Consider the following 19,645-nt stretch of genomic DNA (forward strand, 5'->3'; position numbering starts at 1 on the left):
TGTTGAAATTTTGAAAAAAGATTATTCAATTATTGTGTCGGCTATAGCTGTAGGATTGGTCGAAATGTGAGTACGGTCCGTACATTTGGTTCTAAGTGTGTCATGATGATGACCAGTATTTTAAAATGTTTCATTATACTTTAGTTGTTTCTGTAATCTTGGTGATTTTGATACCTTTGTTTTATATTACCTTTAGCATCTTTAATTGAGAGGCCGAGAATGTAAACGTACGTTTTAATTCTTACCCTGAAAGCATGGTTAAATGGTTGAAGTCGTACCTTTTCGGAAAGATTACGTTTTTTTTTTCATTTATATTGCGTAGTGGTTCTTCAATTATACAGCGATTTCTAAAGTTCGAGTACAAGCTCAAAATGGTGTATACAGACGGGTACAAACCTACAGCATTTGGTAACTTCTCTCACAAAGTCCTGAATGCTGTGTTAACGCAGCGTCCTTCTGATAATACCTTCCAATCAGCACGAGACATCAAATCAACCAATTTTACGGAACGGAAGAGATATTTGTTAACCACTTTACACCAACACTTAGTTTGTGTATTTAACGGGAGAAACAGAATACTGGTCCGTCGAAATAAACTGAATCACACCAGCTTTTTGAACAGAAATGACGCTACTAAAAGACGGGATCGTACTGTCTCAAATTAACTGTAAATCCGGCATTGGAAGAACTGACCTACTCAAATAATGGAGGGAAATAAATATATTTCTCAGGTTCCGAACGTGCAATGAGATTTCTTACCTGTAGCAGCATCAAGGTACTCGGACATATTGTCAAGCTGGCGCCCCCGTGACAGATGCGAATTGTCCACAAAGCAACGAACGAGTTCTCAAGTTTTCTCCGAAGAACTTCGTAAGCCAAGATGGATTTTGGTGTTGACGTAGGCGAACTGACGAATTTGATGCTTGTGCAGTTGCAAATCTTGAAAGAAGGCTTCTCCTGCTTCTTTTTAGGCCTCTCCACTCTTTTTGCAACGTAGGCTTCTTTCATGAGGTGTTCTTGTCTCGCGCAAAGTAAAAAGTGGTCCGTAGGCGTACTTAATATGGCATAAACGGAGTATATTGCATAATGGGGTACGTCAGAAACATCCAAAGTATTCTCTTTTAGGCTGCGTGTGCTGCAAAATGTTTGTGCTATGAGAACTGTAAAACAATACTTTAGGCTCACAACAGCTACCCTGGACAGGCGCCACTCATTTCAACTGGAGGCGGCCTATACGAAACGAAACTCCAGAAACAGTACAGACTGGAAAGCTCGGCAGTTTATAAAACACTTTAAGCACTAGCGGCCGTACGACATCGGCGTTCTCATGGGATCTAAAGAATAATGAAGAATTTGCGAGGTCTCGTTTAGTTCCAGTGAAGTCGAGCGTCAAAATCACTCAAATTATTACATCATGGCACAATGCTGCAGAAACAGAGAGTCCGTAGTGGATGGTCCGATGGGAGGGTTTCACTTTTATCACCGTTGTCGGTAGCGTACTCACAGGCTAGGTAAGCGGGACAGCGATGGCAAAAGGTAGCTGCAGAAGGAATGCATTGGTTTGAGAAGTGTTACCTCGTGCCGGTCACTCGGCAATACAGAGAGATCCTGGTACTCGTTTGTCGATGTGCTGCAGTGAAACGAATAGCGCCTCCACGCCGCGCATTAGGCACAGTAAAGGAATCGAGCAGCTCTGGAACGCATCAGCACTGCTATACCCGTTGGCAGTGAGAAGCCGAACGCGGTGAGACGATTGGAATCTTGGCTGGCACGGCGTCCCAAGCGGTCTGCAGCTGCGACCGTGAGCGCTGAAAGAGGCTCGAGCGCTTCTCGGGTATTTTTGTCGCCTCGGCGTTCCACGCGACGTGAGCGGCGCCGGCAGCTGTGGCAACGTGTATCCCTTGTATATAATTAGAAATATTTTTTACGAGATCCTGTACCTTGCACTTCTTCAACGCGCACCCTATTTATTAGAATCTACGCCAGCCGTGATTCTATGCCTACTTTTGAAACATTGAAGGTCAGAAAAAAAACTTTTCTTCGAATGTAAGCCGAACGACAAAATCTAGTCGACTGCGTAAAAAGTCGCATCGTCTATACGTTAAACTTGCCAAATCCTCGTATTGCCAGCTTGATAGGAAGCTTATTTCAAGGCACTGCGACAAAGATCGCTGCACGATACTGAAGTATTAAAGCGCCAAACAGACGACACAATAATAGACACGGATGGTTACCATGTGATTTTCGACAACGTGTGAGTTACGCCGCCAGATTTGCGTATATGTTATGTGTTTCTGTCAATAAAACATCATTTGTTACTAAGCGCTCGTCCGTGTCTCTTCTTGTGTAGTCTGTTCGGCGCTTTAATACTTCAGTAACATGCACCAACTAGCCCAACAATAAGTTCTGCTTTGCTGCATGACTAAGCAAAATAGACATGTAAAGCCATGTGGAACTATACAGGTGTCTGAGCTTGTTTCTATTGACGCCACAAACGTCTGTGAGCACCATCGCCTTCGCCTGTTTAATGTCCGTCATTAAAGACATGATGATGATGAAGCCTCAATTAATGGCACAAACCCACTGTGGGGGATAGGCCATGAACCGGTGGTCATATGATTGAAAATTAAAATAAATTACTTAATAAATAAATACGTAATAAGATAGGAACATAAATGAATAATTGAAAATGAGAAATAAACCGATAACGAAAGAAATAACCTAGTCAACGAACATTGCCGCGTCCGACTTGCTGGCTCCTTCCCCATACCATGGCGCGTACCCACTACGGAAGGATTGCCAAGAAGCAGGTGGTTAATCTGAGGAGGAAGAGGAGGAAACAACTTTATTTTGTTAATTTCGCTTAGTGAGGGGTGGCTACCAGGTGATGCCTTACAGCCACCTCCTCGGCTCTTTTGATGGCCCGAAATTGAACCTCCAGCTTCTCGTTTGTAAGTATCGCTTCCCACGCTTCAGGCAAGGGAGCGGCCAGGAGACCTGGTGGGGGGGTGGGTGATCTCTGCAGACCCAGAGAATATGATTTAAGGAGGCTATGGGCCCCCATAGTGAGCAGTCTGGGTCTGTCAAGTCAGAGTAAAAGTGTGTGTATATTTGTGGGCTGGGAAAAGAGTGTGTTTGGAGTCGGCGCCAGGTGACTTCATGTCTCTTGGTGAGCTTGGGATGAGATGGGGGTTTTGTCTGTCATGCGAGGCGGTAGTATTGGGCAATATCATGGAATGTGGTCACTGGATCGCTGACCATGACCCCTGGGTCAGAGACGGGACCCACCGCTCGGCTGACGGAGGAGAGGAGATAAAATTTAAGTGACTAACTGACTTACAGGTTTCTTTTTTTCTCTGTCTCTTTCAAGAGAAAACGCGCGCTTTATGAAGAGATATCAAATTTGAAGGTAACACTCGATATGCAATATCGTGAAATATTGATTAATAAACCAGTAAAGGTTTTTCTCCTTGTGTCCCAAAGGAATTTGAAGATGGTCAAACATATGTTCCTGTGGCTAAAGGCCACTGTACATGCCCCAAAGGAGAAAATATATAGCGCGTTCTGATAAATTTTACATTTTTATTCTCATGGCATCAATATTTTTGTGGTTGGAATTGTCTGGCTGATGCGGCATAACCCCTTCCTCAATTCTAAGCCGACTCTTGAGTTTCGTGAAGTATTTTTTAAAAGAAAAGCTTCATCCCTACGTTAGAGTAAATGTGGTATTTGTTGCTCTTGCATATTTTCTATCTCTTCTGTCTTTTTTGCCAAAATGAACCAAATGACCGGGGATCAGAATAAACATGTATATTCTCATCCCTTTGCCCCCTACCCCACCCCCCGCACCCCAAAAAAACAAAAACAAAGCTTGAGCTATGTGGTGTAGAGCACTGCACGGGCGTGATTTTTCGGCCCGAGCCTGGCCTGGTCCCGCTTTACGAGGCCCGTACACAGCCTGAGCCCGGCCCGGGCCCGGGCGTACATGACCGAGACCAGCCCGGGCCCGACCCGGTCCCGTGTTACTGAGCCCAGGCCCGGCCTGAGCCCGGGCGTTCATTACTAAGCTTAGCTAGGGCCCGCGTGTGCATGACCAGGCCCGGCCTGTAAGAAAAAATTCTTTTTTTTTTACTTACAGATTGTACCGTATCTGTCAGCCTCACCTGTTCGAGGTTTAATCAGCTGCAGTATATAAGCAATAAAAGGCCGAAATCTTTGTTTCTCCCACGGGAACATCAGTAATCCGGCCCATTGCCTGTGCTACTATTTTTCTGGTGGTGCGCATGCACTTGCCTTGATTTGTACGATATGATTTTATGATGTCATTAAGCATGCAAATATACAGGGCGTTTCATTTTAGCTGAACCAAATTTCTAAAGATTGCCTGTGGCAGATAGCACAGTTATAATCCTTGATCTAAACTACTCGATGAGGCGGCCATTACTTCCACGAGAAATCAAAACGCCTAATTGAAGAATTACCAAAATTACGCTAATTAACGTTTTATTTAATTATTTTATGGCACATCTTTCAATCTACGAATTATTGCCACCGAGTTCGCAAGGCGTATCCACATGGAACGAATTCTCAGGACTAAACCAGTTTCGAGATAATAATTTTCAAAGTGTTCGACGAAATCAATCAAATCAAATCAATTTATTGTCCAGTTTACATGCTGGACGACCATTTTGGACTAAAAGCTACATATGTAGCTTGACGTGACCCATAAGACCAGGCAAGACAATAGTACCCAGCACCTCCACCAATTGTAAAGGGCGTTTATTTGGGTTGTAGAGCGGCAGCGAGAATTTCAGCTGTCGCTGGAATTCCTCATAGACGAAATAGCTATGAACGGAAAGACAAGGAATATATGCGTCACGGCGAGTTAACAGAATTGTAAAACGTTTTAACAGAATGCATTTTAAACAACACTACAATAGGAATACTAGCTATACAAAACAACGCAACACCAGCTATACAAGATAGAATGAGACTGAATTTTACAAGATCAACATTTGCTAAGAAAACCGAAACAGGATTTAGATTATATACTCAGAACCATACACAAAGGCAGAATAATGATACTATACCAGCGACCAGAGTGTCAGCTGAGTTCTTTCTTACTGAAATTACTGCCATTTTTGTATATGTTCAAAGTGAATAGTAGGTAATGTATTAACGACTGATGCTTATAGAGTGTTCTGAAGTATAGAATTGACCATATCTCGGGATTTCTTGTGTTCGCATTAATGCGATGACGCTCTAAGGAGGCTAATTGTTTTATGTAGTTCCAAGCTAATTCTGACATGGATGGCCTAATGGATGGTCAAAACGCCTGATTGAATATTTAACATGTTTACGCGAATTAACTTTTTAATTAATTATTGTACGGCACATCTTTCAATCTACGAATTATAGCCGCTGAGTTCGCAAGGCGTATCCACTTGGAACGAATTATCAGGACTGAACCAGTTTCGAGATATTAATTTTCAAAGTGTCCGACGAAATGCATGTGCGTTCCAGTTAACTTTTTGAGGAAAACGCTGTTTTGTGCATTGAAGCACAAAAGTAACTGGCCTTAGTGCTAAAATAATGCCATAGTATTGACACTGGTAATAGTGCGATCGCAAAAGCGGTAACATGAAAATGGTTTGAGAAGTGGTTCTTTGTATAATTTATTTTTCCTTACGCGGAAACAATGTTCGTTTTTGGGGAAAAGCAAAAAATTTGCGTAGCTTGCACTGGCGGCGCAATGCTAAAGAGACAGCGGATATGATGTGCACCTAGCTAGTCCTGGCTTTTGGGCTGAACTAAGCACTACCAAGTCATCCCCAGCATTTCCCGGAATTTATTTATTATTGATTGATTATCAATTATCTATTCATTGGCTATCGATTGTCTATCGCAAGATATTGGCCACGTATTTGGGATAGGCTAAGCACTACCAAGTCATCCCCAGCATTTTCAGGAGTTTATTGATTATTGATTGATTATCGACTAGCTATTGATTGGCTATCAATTGCCTATCGATAGGCAAATGGTCCCCACGATTCTTAGCTTGACTTATCCAGGCTCAGCTCGGGTGTATGTTCACAGGTGTATGTGCCATTGCGCTTGGATCCTTTCTGCACTGCAGCCAGGATAGGCCCACATTTTTGTATAATTTATTTTTCCTTACGCGGAAACAATGTTCGTGTTTGCGGAAAAGCAAAAAAATTATCGCAGCTTGCACTGTGCAAGGCGTCTGCAATATTTTAGCGCATTCTGGGCACGCATATCTCGAAAGTAGTGCTGTAGTGATATGATTACTGATAATCAGGCATGTTTCATTATTAATCGAGTTTACTTTTGTAATTGCATTACGTGCCATGAAGTGAATAATGCAGAAAATTCAATAAGCGTTCTAATTAACCAAACTGCGCCGTCACTGCGCGTTGCATAACGCAGCTTGCAACACCGACGCCGCGTTGCAATGCCGACACCACGCTCCACCAAGTTTAAGATTATGGGGTTTTAGGTGCCAAAACCACGATCTGATTATGAGGCACGCCGTAGTGGGGGACTCCAGCAGTTTAGACCACCTGGGGTTCTTTAACGTACACTAAATCTACGCGTACACGGGTGTTTTCGCATTTCACCCAAATAGAAATGCGGCCGCCGTGGCCGGGATTCAATCCCGCAACCTCGTGCTCAGCAGCTCACCGCCATAGCCACTCAGCAACCACGGCGGGTGCTCCACCGAGTTGCAACGCGGACAACGCGTTCCAGCAGACCCGCTCCGTGAACGCATCTCTCTCTGTTTCGCTCTCATTTTCTCTCCCGAGCATAGCGCGCAAAACCTCTTCTTCAACTAGCAGAGCACGAGCGCGTGCCAACGCGGCAGCTGTGGACGAAGACGATGACGCTCGAACACAATCAGTTGGTTCGCATAAATGCATGTCCTGCATCATCATCATCATCATCATCATCATATCATCATCATCATCATCATCATGTCCTGCAAGCGTGGCTCTATAAGCCTAGTGGTTACGACGTTACCCTTGGGACCGTGGGTACGCGGGCTCAAATCCCGCCTCGGTAAGAAAGTTTCTTATCTTTTATTTATTTCTTCACTGCCGATGATGATAGTTTCTTGATACGAATCACAAATTACGGCTGGCTTATTAAACAGTTTCGCGGTTAAAAGAGCTTACTCCTGCAACACGGAACGCACAAGGAGACACTATGAGGCAACCACCTACGATCGACGTGTGTGAGCTGTACATGCGTTATACAGCAAAATATTTTATTTTACCTATATTTACATTTCTTTTCACGACAGTGAAAAGTGGCAAAATTCTTTCATATCTGTATTGACCAACTCTCCACTGCGAAATGATCATGCGACAGCACATATTCCAGCGTCGTGCAACGGTACAGGGACTTCCACTGAGTAACGGTAAATGCTTTGGGGATAATTATTTATGGCTCTGAAGTTCGTCTAAGCACGTACGACAAATCCTATACTTACAAGAACGCTTATGCATTATCGAGCTCACCAGTTAAGTGTGCATTGAAACTTGATAAGGATATAAGTTGAACATGCTGTAGCCAAATGCTATTATATGTAATTGTTCCCAATACAGCTACTGAAAAATTTGAAGGCCAAGAAACATGTGTAGCTGAGGAGATCTAACAAATATGCATTTTTGGACCTGTGATTGTTCATGGCAATTCTATGTAGAAAACACAGGGCTCATAAATAGAAAGGCACCATAAAAACAGAGAACAGGACAATCGGAGCTATAAAAAATTCCGTCGTGCCGCAGTAGCTTGAATTTCTTGTCTTTTGTAGCCCATTCAAACACTGGAATCCATTAGATTAATCTCGCCGTTGCTTGTGGAATGCTGCGAGTGGCAGCCGACGCCTGAACGTAATTACATTCTCGTTTGACACATGTACAGTGTGGGGAGGGGGCTGTTTTATTGCTGCTGGAATAAACTGTTATTTTGGAGTTTATAGCTCCCATGCGTAGGTAGACAGCAACACAAAAAGAAATAGAAACGATTAACCATAAATCAGCGTTCTAGCTAATATTTCTATAAATTGGTGCTGATGGTTGAAAAATATTCCTGCAACTTCCCTCCCGCAGCTCGGTGCAACGCGACTGCAATATTTTAGCGCATTCTGGGCACGGATATATCTCGAAAGTAGTGCTATAGTGATATGATTACTGATAATCAGGCATGTTTCATTAATTACTCGGGTTTACTTTTGTAATTGCATTGCGTGCCATGAAGTGAATAATGCAGAAAATTCAATAAGCGTTCTAATTAACCAAACTAGACGTTGCCCATTGTTCGCAAAGCAACGTGCGCCTCTACAGCTAACTTAGCTGAAACGGACGAATTGCGCTGTATGGTCCTTGCAACGTAAAATATTCGGTCGTAACTAATACAAACAGCAACAAAATACATTTTATTTAAAGTGATATGATATGCACGCCCTACAATAACCTTACAACAACCCATCTTTTTGTCAGTGGCGCATCCATTGCACAAATTACTTTTTGCCCGTCACTTTGGCTTTGTTAATTAAATTTGCGCATTTACCAAGACTTTGAGAAAGCACTGTATAATTATTGCAATCAGGTGTATACGTGCATCTAAATCAATGCGTAGCAAAGAGAACGTCAGTTGCATTCCTAGCTTTGTTTCAGTGATCTCTTAAGTAATCATGTAAAGAGCGAAGGCTATGCTCGACGTTGTATCCGACGAGGCAACTGTAGCATGACTGCGCATTCTAAATGCGTAGATACTCTTGGCGCACGGTCCCGCGCCTATATAATCAAATGCTTGAATAAAGAAATCGTTCTTCTTGTTCTGGACACCATGCTGTTGCATCGTCCTTGCTAGTTACGTGGTGTCAGAAGTGGCCGCAGCGACCAAAAGCAGCAGTAACGGCGCTGAATGGACCTAATGAAGATGCCGGAGCCAGTGCGTCAATATGAGAAAATTGGCAGCGCTTAAAGCAAAGGTTCGAGCTGTATCTGCAAGCAAAGGCAGTAGAGAAACTCTCCAAAAGTGACTCTTCAAAAGCTACGCTCTTGCTGAGCTTTGCAGGACACGAAGCGCTCGATATCTTCAACAACGTCCATTACGGGCCCGGGAAAAACAAGCAAAGTTACGGAACTGTGGTGCAGAAGTTCGACGCCTACTTTTCCGAGGTGAGCAACGAAATTCATGAAATATATGTATTTCGTACAAACAGCCAGGTGGAAAAGGAACCTTTTGAGAAATTTATGCCCGACCTAAAGAAACAAGCAACCCAGTGCCATTTTGGGGATCCGCACGATTCACTGATTAGAGGCCAAATTGTGTTTGGTACGAACAGCCCAAAGCTTCGTGAAAGAATGCTCGCCGAGAAACGCCTAACGTTACTCAAAGCTGAATTGTACAAGGCTGCAGAATCGGCGGCACTAAGGAGACAAGTTCGAAGAATAAGTCAGAAGAGTGCATTGACACTATTTTTAAGCCTCACAGTGTCGACGAAAAAACAGAAGCAACGCGATACAAGTCAGTGTCGCGATAATCAAAAGTATTGCTGCAGGAAATGCAACCGTAAACATAGGCCCAAACAGTGTCCAGCGTTCGGTTATGATACAAGCCTCTACGGTCTTGCCCGTAGAGGCTTGGGATAGTCGGTACATACTCGAAATGGAAAACAGCGCGAAAAAACACGACACGAAGACAAGAAGGGGGACACACACCAGCGCTGGTGTGTGTCCCCCTTCTTGTCTTCTTGTGTTGTTTCGCGGTGTTTTCCCTTTCGATTAAGATACATGATTCTTGCCGAAAGTTCAACCACTTTGCAAGCGATTAGTGAAGTCGGTAAAGTCGACGAAAATTACTTTGAGATTCTCAAAAACAGCTCCGGAAGTGGTCACAAGGAAGGACTGAACACTTAAAGCACGTGTAAGCGGCCGTGAAATACGTTCAAGGTGGACAAAGGTTCGCAGGGAAGCTTACTACCGTTTCCAACATACCATAAGCTTCGAGCCAAAGAAGCATTGCAACCTACCTGCTCAGTGCGGCGAGCATACAACAGGCGTGTAATTTCAAGCTACGGGACGTCACAGAAAGTGTCCGCTGGAGCTTTCGTCGTAAAGAATGGGCGTGAAGCCACACTAGGACTCGATGAGAGTGAGGCGCGCGGGTTGGTTCAACGCACGGTGCACACCGTGAATGCTTCCTCTGAGTATGAACTTTTGAAAGATTTCAGGCACGTCTTACAAGGGTTGGGCTGCGTGAAGACTCCGTACAGCATGGTCCTGGAACCAGGTGCGGTTCAGTCATTCAGCCGGCTCGTAGGCTTCCACTGGCACTACAGGAACCTCTGCAGAAAGAGTCCAGCGAATGACACGTGCGGGAATCATCGTCAGTGAAAGTGAGCCCACAGACTGGGTAAGCCCTCTGGTCCAAATAAAGAAAAAAATATGGTGCTTTAAGGGTTTGCAGGGACCTCAGAAGACAGAGAGAAAGAGTAAGGAGATTGTAGTAAGAAACTAGTAAGACTTGAAACTTGAAAGAAGCCGACGGAAGCCACAACGAAGAAGTGAGTGCGCGAGGTTGTCACGATCGTGCATGGAAGCTCAGGGCCCTCGGAACGCAAGCGGCTCACTTAGCGCTGCCAGGCTAGCCAGGGCGTGTACAGGTCCGACCTGAGGCACATCACGGACCAAGCCGGTGCTACAAGACCAGCCGGGATGAGACTGGCGTGTCCTGCGGTGAACCTGTGTTCCGGCCAGAGCTGAGATGCAGACCAGACTGAGCGGGTCGGTGCTGTTCCTGCGGTGAACGCGCGTTCGAGCCCAGCGGTACCAGATGGCCTTGGTCGAGAGTGCGATGTTCGGGCGAGCCACGTGAAAGGGTCCGGCACAACCGCCTGCTCGGGTCCTGGCCACGTTGCCGCGTTGCTGACCATGTGGAGCCTGCCGTGCTGTCGCGCGAGCAGTTCGTCTTCTTGTGCGTTGGCCGCCTGTACGAGTTATTTGTACAAACAGCGCTGCGTCAGCTAGCGCCGACGCCTCCGACATCGTCACCGAGTATACTGTGAGTGACCATCTTACGAAGACACTTAGAGAATTATCGTATCGTCAGTGAGGACACGCGCTGTGACAACTCGCGTGAGTCGTGGACTGCGTGGACCGTTATAGAATAGTTATGTGTCTTGCTAACTCATCGTAAGTGTAATTGTTGCCGTCTATCGTGGATAAATGTTTGTCCTGTCTATGACTTTGCTTCCTGTATCTGAGCGCAAACCACTAAACCAACAAATGGTTGCAAGCACTACCACCGCTCAGCTGACTATTCTTGCGACAAACCAGACGAGCGTCCGGTTTGCTACCCTACACTAGGGGTAAGGAAAAGGGGGAATGTAAAGGAAAAGAGGGAGAGAGTGAGAACTGAGTACACGTGGGCTGATGCACAGGGACACTATAAACGGTCTCTTAAATCGGTGAACTTCAAGTAGTGCACTAGTGCCTGAATCGCTTTTTGTGCCAGTGACGCGTGTAGCCACGGTCCGAGTTTCTTTGTCTCAGAGAACGGTGTCGAGTCCAGTCGGTTTAACGTTGTCCTGAGAGAAGGGCGTTGTACGTCGTAGCGAGGACACGTACACAATAGGTGCTCGATGGTTTCCTCGCACCTACAGGAGTCGCACATGGGCTTTCGACCATTCCCATACGATAGAAGTAAGCGTTCGTGAACGCCACTCCAAGCCACAAGCGGCACAGCAAGGTTGTTTCGCCGCGGGAAAGGCTAGATGGCAGTTGTAGCCGTAGCAAGGGGTCAAGCTTATAAAATCGGTAATTGAAGGCACTTGAACTCCAGAAAGCTTGTGACCTCAGAAGGGTAAACATGTATGTTAAGAGGCAACACTTCCCCTTACCGAGGCGCGAGGACTTGAAAGCATGGCTACCAGGAGCTGTCTGGATGCACACGCCAGATTCCATCTGGCGCCCCTGGACTAGAAAACTTCCAACATCTGCACGTTCTCGTCACCTTTCGGCAGATACCGCTTCTTAAGGCTACCCTTTGGTATCTTGTCCGCACCTGAGGTGTTTAATCAGGCGTTTTGCCAGATATTTCACGGTCTAGGTGGCGTGCATGCATATATATATTGTAGCGAAGTGTTGAAACCCTGAAGTGGGCCGTCCGCTCCAGTGCCTTGAAGTGGGACTCTGGTGTATACAAAACTTACCACCGAATTCGACAACGGTACTTTTGGCGGGGAATGTACCGGTACGTACAGAAATTTGTTCGCTCCTGCCTCGATTGTCAGCGTCGGAAATATTCGCCGAACCTCTCGCCACCAGGTCTACAACCTTTACCTTGTCCTGACCGGACGTTTGGGCGCGTTGGCAGCGATTTATACGGACCTCTTCCTCTGACGTCGGCTGGTAACCACTGGGCCATCGTCGCTGTTGACCATCTCACGCGATACGCCGAAACTGCCGCCCTTCCAGCGGCTACAGCACGAGATATTGCCTCCTTTCTGCTCCACCGATTCATACTGCGTCACGGTCCACTCCAGTAGCTACTCAGCGATCGAGGCCGTGTCTTTTTGACGGAAGTCGTCGAAGCCATTCTCAAAGAGTGTAACTTCGTTCACCGCAAAACTACTGCTTGCCACCCACAGACAAACAGTCTCACAGAGCGATTTAACCGCACGCTCGGCGACATGCTCTCAATTTACATCGCTGCCGACCACACAAATTGGGATGCCATTCTGCCCTTCGTCACCTACGCCTAAAATACCGCCCCTCAGAGTACTACTGGCTTCTCACCGTTCTTCTTATTGTACGACCGCCACCCGTCGCACACAATCGACACGATCTTTCCATACAGGCCAGACACGTCTAAGTATACGCCTATATCTGCCACAGCCAGACATGCTGAAGAGTGTCGCGACCTTGCCCCGACCTTTACTACAAATGAACAAGAGCTGCAGAAGAGCATTCGCGGTGACACCACCACTTCTGCGCCCACGTTTTTCCCTGGGGCGCTCGTCTGGCTCTCAGTCCTTACCACCGCAATTGGACTCTCTTCGAAACTAATGCCCAAATACGAAGGCCGTTACCGTGTCGTCCAACGCACGTCCCCAGTAAATTACCTCATCGAACCCGTTGAACCATCTTCGGACATGCACCGTCGAGGGCGCGACATCCTCAATGCGGAGCGCCCCAAGATATACCATGACCCACTCATGGTGACAACCTGTTAAGTCGCCGGGCGGCTCCTTTTTCACACCCGGGGTAATTGTAGCGAAGCGTTGGAACCCTGAAGTGGGTCGTCCGCTCCAGCGCCTTGAAGTGGGTCTCCTTCTCCAGTACCTTCTAGTGGGTCGTTTTCTTCGGCTCTAGAGCGCCGCTCGTGCTGAGAGTCCGTGCTGCGCTTTTTGGACTGTCGCCCTTGCACTGCTTCAAGTGCCGTCCAATAAACATCCTCCTGATATATATATATATCCATAATTACTTGCTTAACGCAAAAACAACGGACACGTGAAAGACGACAGGACAAGGCGCTGACAAGACAGACAAGACTGTTTTTGCGCTAAGCAAGTAATTATGGATTCGCACCAACTAGCCCGCCAACGCATTGTACTGATATATATATATATATATATATATATATATATATATATTACGAGGGTTATTTCTTAACAGATCAGGCAGGTTGAACGCAAAAAAAAAGACATCTTTAGCCGTTTGTGCTTAAAGTTAAGTTCATTCTTGGCCTTGTGATACCTGTCCAGGGTTATCGGATCATTGCTTCGTTTAGAACGCCTCAGTCTACGGACACGACGAGATAAATTCAATATGTCGCGAGTGATTCAGGGATGGTTAGCATTACTTTTCTTAGTTTTAATGGGCATAAATCGTTGGGTACATGACTTGACAAGATCCTCAAGGTAATTAACTAGACAATTTACATCCTGTCTGTCTGGCAGAGAGCAAAACGTATGGAAATGATCAGTATAGGAATTGTCGTCCGCACGAGTGAAGTCAGGAAAGCTAGTAAACGCATAGGATGATCTGTAGGTTGGACAAGCGAGGAATAGCAAAACGCCTTTGTGATCGGAGAGTCCCTCAATTACCTCGCAAGAGAAGTCGGTTTTCTCTAGGTCAGCGCTTAAGAAAACTAAGTCCAGGATGGAATGTAACCTAGTTGCGCTAGAAACAACCTGAGTGAGCCCAAAGGACAAGGAAATATTTATTAATTATTTGCAAATTGCCACATCGCAACCAGTGGCATTTAATGATGCCAGTGGATGCCAGGATCCTTGAAATCACCTGTGCAGATATCGTGATGAAGCAAGGTTAGTCTGGCACATGAAATTTGCGATAGCATGAAGGACGTCAAGGGAAGAACCGGGTGGACGATATATAACGCTAGTTACAATAAACTGATTATTCAGGAAAATTGTACCGCACACGGATTCCACACGGAATGAGAAACGAAGAGCCGCACAGATGAGCAATGTGACGCCGCCGCCAGTGCCATGAATGCTGTCTAGGCGCACGGCAGTAAAACCGAGAGGAGTAAACTCGGAGTCATACATAATACTATGTAGCCATGACTCAGTGATGCCAATAACATGAGGGGAATAAACAGAAATTTAACAATACTGCGAGCGTTAGCGTTCAAAACGATGAGGTTATCGAGATGGCCAGAACAAGGTCAGGTAGAGGATGAGCCGGGAGTCGAAGGCAAAGGCACAGTAGGTAGTGGTTGATTAGATACTTTTACTCGTGTATTTGAACTGTCATCCCAGTTATAACGAACCTTGTCAATGAACGTCTGATCGTATGTCATCTTGACGACAGAAGCGTTGTCACGGAAATGAGTTGATGCTTCCCAGATTTTTTCCGAATATATCTAATCATTGCAGAGAAATCTTCTGTAATGAAGAAATTTGAGCGCTTGAGTTTATAAGTGTTTTTCAGCTTACAATGTACACGAACACAATACAAAGAAAGAAACCAGAAGAAAAAGTTCCACAAACATGCAAAATTTGGAAATCGAACCCACGACCTCTCGGTCCGCGACGATAGATCGCCGAGCGTTTAACCCATTGCGCCACAAACGCATTTGCAGAGAGCTACACAGACGCGCCTTATATATCTAACACTCCTCCGTGTACCCGCGCTCTTGCTCGGGGCGGTGCCGCCGCCTACGAGCAGAAAAGAGAAGTACTGCATTATGACACTAACGCGCACCGACAGTGAACGCTTCGGTGGTCTCAGCACTACGACGCCTCGACGCCAGCATTCGAAGGGACGCTGGCATCAAGAAGCACTACCAACGCCACCTAGGTGGCGTTCACCGTACTCAGCACAGCGGAGCGTGGCCTCCGCAATTAGCTCTGAAAATGTTTCTGAAGTTGATCGCGGAGGCTGCAATTGACGATTCAGTTACGTGCTTTGTCTTGCGCGTTGTATTAGTGTGTCTTTAGAACCACGGTTTCGTCATCAAAGCCTGAAAGCTTCAAAGTAATGCGATGGTTGTGATCAGCGCGTGCCCTACCAAGCCTGTAGACACGTTCAGTGTGAGGAGAGCTAATATTCAAGGTCTCGGCAAATATAGACGTAACGTTGCACAAAAGAATGGCAGGGTTTTCATTGGGGTCTTCCAAGACACCGTGTGTTATAAGATTATTTCTTCGTGAACAATTTTCTAGATCGTCATTTTTTAAGACAAGCTTGGTAATTTTAGAACATAAGGAGTTGACTTCTGCGCGTAATTCAGAAATGGAACTTGAGTCGTTAGGTGAGGATTCTAATGCACCAACACGCGACTCTAAAGCATCAAAATGGCAGGCAACTGTCTGTTGGAATGACTTAATGTTGACAATGTCTTGAGCCAGCTTATTTTGCGCAATCAGTAGTTTAGAGAACATTTCGGGTGCAGAAAGATCATCAGTTTCATGGCATTCAGAAGGAGAATTTATTTATTTATTTATTTATTTATTTATTTATTTATTTATTTATTTATTTATTTATTTATTTATTTATTTATTTATTTATTGTTACTGTTAGCCCAAAGGCCTATACAGGGTAGAGAACTCATAAAATAAACTTCAAAGATCGCTACAAATACGAGCGCTACACAAATCAAACCAGAAAATACAACTGCTTAATTATGTCAATTTTACTCAAGGATAGCCCTAGATATGTAATATAAATTAGCATTGTATTACAGGCACCAAACACTACAAGCAACAACAACTGTATCATACAAAATCAAAATTTCAACGTCACACACAGGAACTTCCTCAATATGCCACAGAGTCATTTCAATCATGTCATATTATACATGCTCCCTATCATTGCACAAAGAAGCTAATATTGTGTGAGGATGGCTACATAGAAGAATAATAGGCCAGTACCGATTTCCCAAAGTGTTCTGAGAATCAATTTTCGTTATGCTATGCGGTAGCACATTCCAATCTTCAATCGTTTTAGGAAAGAGGGAGTATTTAAATGAGTCAACATTTGCAGTTATGAGCATAAATTGGTCCTCATGGCTAGACCTAACGGACCGCGATATCCGTGACATTCTGTTTTGTAAATACCTTCGAGGATTGAAATTGAAGTGGCTATGTTTCATTAAATAAATAAATTTTTATCTAGCCACTTTTCGCCGCAATGAAAGCTCGGGCATGTTTAGTTGAGGGAGCCTCTCAGTGTGAACCCGTGTACCTATATTTTGACACAATAAACCTTGCTGCACGCCTCTGTATTTTTTTCAATTTGATTTACTTCATTCTTTTTATACGAATCCCATATTATGCTAGCATGTTCCAGCGTGGGACGTACCAATGCTAGATATGCAGTTAGTTTAACATCTCTGGGAGCAAGTTTAAGCCTACGTCTTAGTGACCAAAGTTTAACCTCTGCGGCATTGCAAAAAATATTGATGTGTTTTTTCCAAGATAAGTCAACAATAAATCCTAATGCCTAAATACTTGAAGTGGCTCACTTATTTTATTAGATTACTGTCTAACTTGTAATTGAAAAGTAACACATGTGTTTTTCTAGTTATTCGCGCATAGACAGTTTTCTCGTAATTTATTTTCATTTTCCATCGCGTGCACCAATTGGTGATTGCTTCTAGTGCTGAACCTAATTCTAATTGGTCCTCATGACATTATATTTTAGAATATATAAAGCAACTATCTGCAAATAAAGAAACCATTATCTTATCATTCAGCCCATTTGTCATGTCATTAATATAACATAGAAACAACATAGGTCCTAACAAAGACCCTTGAGGGACACTTGATGTTGCGTTTAGAATTTTTTATTTGTTTCCTTTCACTTCCACATATTCTGACCTGTTAGTAAGGTATGAATGAATCCACTTAACTATATTAAATTGACTCCGAGATCAAGTACCTTACCAATGAAATCCGAGTGGGAAACATGGTCAAACGTTTTTGATAAATCAAGGCAAATTCCGTCCACCTGACCTGTTGCATTAATTACCTGAGCAAAATCGTGTACTGTTTCTGCTAGCTGGGTGATAGTGGACAAACGGCTCCTAAATCCATGCTGGTTATAAATAAATATGTTCGAGCTTTCAATATAGTTAAACAAACTTTTTGATAGAAAATGCTCGAACATTTTACAGCAAGTACATGTAATTGAAATGGGTCTATAATTTTGAAGTCTATGTATGTCCCCAGTTTTATGAACTGGCATGACTTGCGTCATTAACCAATCATGTGGTAAGTTGTGCTGTTCAAGAGACGCACGTAAAATTCTCAGCAAATACTTCGCGACCCATTCAGCATATCGTCTCAATAATTCGTTAGGGATGCCATCCGGGCCAGGAAACTTTTTCGTGTCTAGGCCTAACAGAAGTGAAACTATACCTTCAAGAGTTAAGATAATGTCTAGAATGTCTGAATACACATCAGCAGGCCTCATCGAGATCGGAGTTGGAACCAATCGCAATCCTAGTTGAAGGTTTATTACAAGCAAGGAGGAACGACACCCAGGAGACGGCCCCAGCCAGCACGGACGTATTGTAGAAGGTGTGGCAGAAGTCACGCGCTGTTTTTCGCAAAGGAGCACTGGGATGGGTACCCCAAATGTCAATAGCAACCGCAATAGCAACCATGCTCCTGAAGCTTTCGATGCTGCTCTCGGTTTCTGAAAAGTGAGATAAGAGTTTTCTTCCGGTGTCTTTCTCCAAGCACCTTTTGTTCGCTAGAAAAGCTGACTTTCTAGTTTGGTGTGCAAGTTTGAAAATTATGTTTTGGGTCTGTGAGTGTGAGTGTCAGCCATCAAGAGATAAACTCAAGCAATCACGGTGCGTGTCTGCGTCGTCTTCAACGTGCCACGGAAAAACACAAGAGCGCGTCTGCTTCCCTAAAACTGCTACAGAAGTTTAGTAGGCTTTGTTTTGACGCGCGTCGGCTGCACACACTTTTGGCGGCTCGTAACAATGCAAGTTCAAAGTTCGCGCCCATCTGCTCCAGCAAGCTGCAGAACCCCTGATTGGAGGCGCAAAGGCAGATGGCACACCAACATGGCTGCGCTCCCGGCTTCAAGAACGTGATGTCAAGGCCTCTCCTGTTTTGTTTCTTTCCTCCATGATTACCAGACTGGTTGCTTTTGCTGGCATTCCCCGACGTTTTCGGAAGACCCGGATTGAGTTCCACATCAGCGCTCAAGATAACACGACTTGTGCAATATAGAACGTGCAAGCACCATGACACAAGACTATGTGGCCAAGGAAGCAGCAGCAGGAAGCGATCGGGGGTGCTATGCAGGATGTGCCGAGTTTCTCGTTCGCACGAGTTTTACCCGAGTTTGCTCGATGGCAGTCAGTGAACAGAGATAGCAAGGAAAGCGCAAGAACAACGGGCCAAAAGAAATGTCGAGATAAAGCCGCGTATGACAACATGAGCGCACCCTGCACGGCGTTTCAAGCACAGAGGACTGCGCAACGAAACGCGCCAGCGCCGCGTATTGTTATCAACGTATTATCGCAATTTAGCAATACCGTGACTGTCCCGCTGTCTATCTGCACACTTGCTGTAAGCCGCTTGCCACGCCTTTCTCGGGCGCGTTAAGGGCGTGTGTCCTCTTTCGGGCTGTGTGTGTTTCGGGCGTGTGTCCTCTTTTGTGCTGGAGCTTTCTATCCTGCGTCGAATGCGAACAGGGCACATGCTGTGCATTCTTGCATCTACACTTTCCTTCAATCGAATACTTTAAAATACAACAAATGAAATAACGAACAATTTATTTGTTAAAGTGTTAAAGTATCGGTTTTTCGTTTTGAATGCTATAAATTTCTGATGACAAATGGAGATAGAGCGAATTATTAGATTTTCCACTTTTTGCCGTGAGTGGTGACAGTGAGGCGACAGCTTACAAGCGGATACATCGCCAGGGGCGATGTATCAAGTCAGATACAAGTCGCCAGGGGCGCTGCAGTGCTATTTTCGATTAAGTCAGTCATGACAATAATCTGACCATTCCATGTCTATTAGGGGAAGGGCAGCGCATCGCCGTGGCATGGCTGTTCACCGCAGGCGCTTCACTGAGGCTATTAAGGCCGCCGCTTTACCAACGAAAAACGAGACTCTAGCCAT

General features: G+C 44.9%; 1 protein-coding gene across 2 annotated transcripts in view; it reads right to left on the minus strand.

Annotated features, from left to right (window-relative positions):
* The window catches only part of LOC119458625 (Kv channel-interacting protein 4-like), a 465,522-nt gene that overhangs the window by 215,843 nt on the left and 230,034 nt on the right, over positions 1-19,645 (minus strand). Inside the window, exon 1 of one of the 2 annotated variants that reach the window (XM_049671322.1) lies at positions 760-1,741. The exons of the other annotated variant lie outside the window; for it this stretch is intronic. Within the exon in view, the coding sequence (XP_049527279.1) occupies positions 760-787 (28 nt within the window). The 5' untranslated portion in view covers positions 788-1,741. Of the gene's footprint in view, positions 1-759; positions 1,742-19,645 lie in introns of those variants that run through there. 2 annotated transcript variants of the gene reach the window in all.

Source organism: Dermacentor silvarum, chromosome 7 (assembly GCF_013339745.2).
Source record: "Dermacentor silvarum isolate Dsil-2018 chromosome 7, BIME_Dsil_1.4, whole genome shotgun sequence".
Lineage (NCBI taxonomy): Eukaryota > Metazoa > Arthropoda > Arachnida > Ixodida > Ixodidae > Dermacentor > Dermacentor silvarum.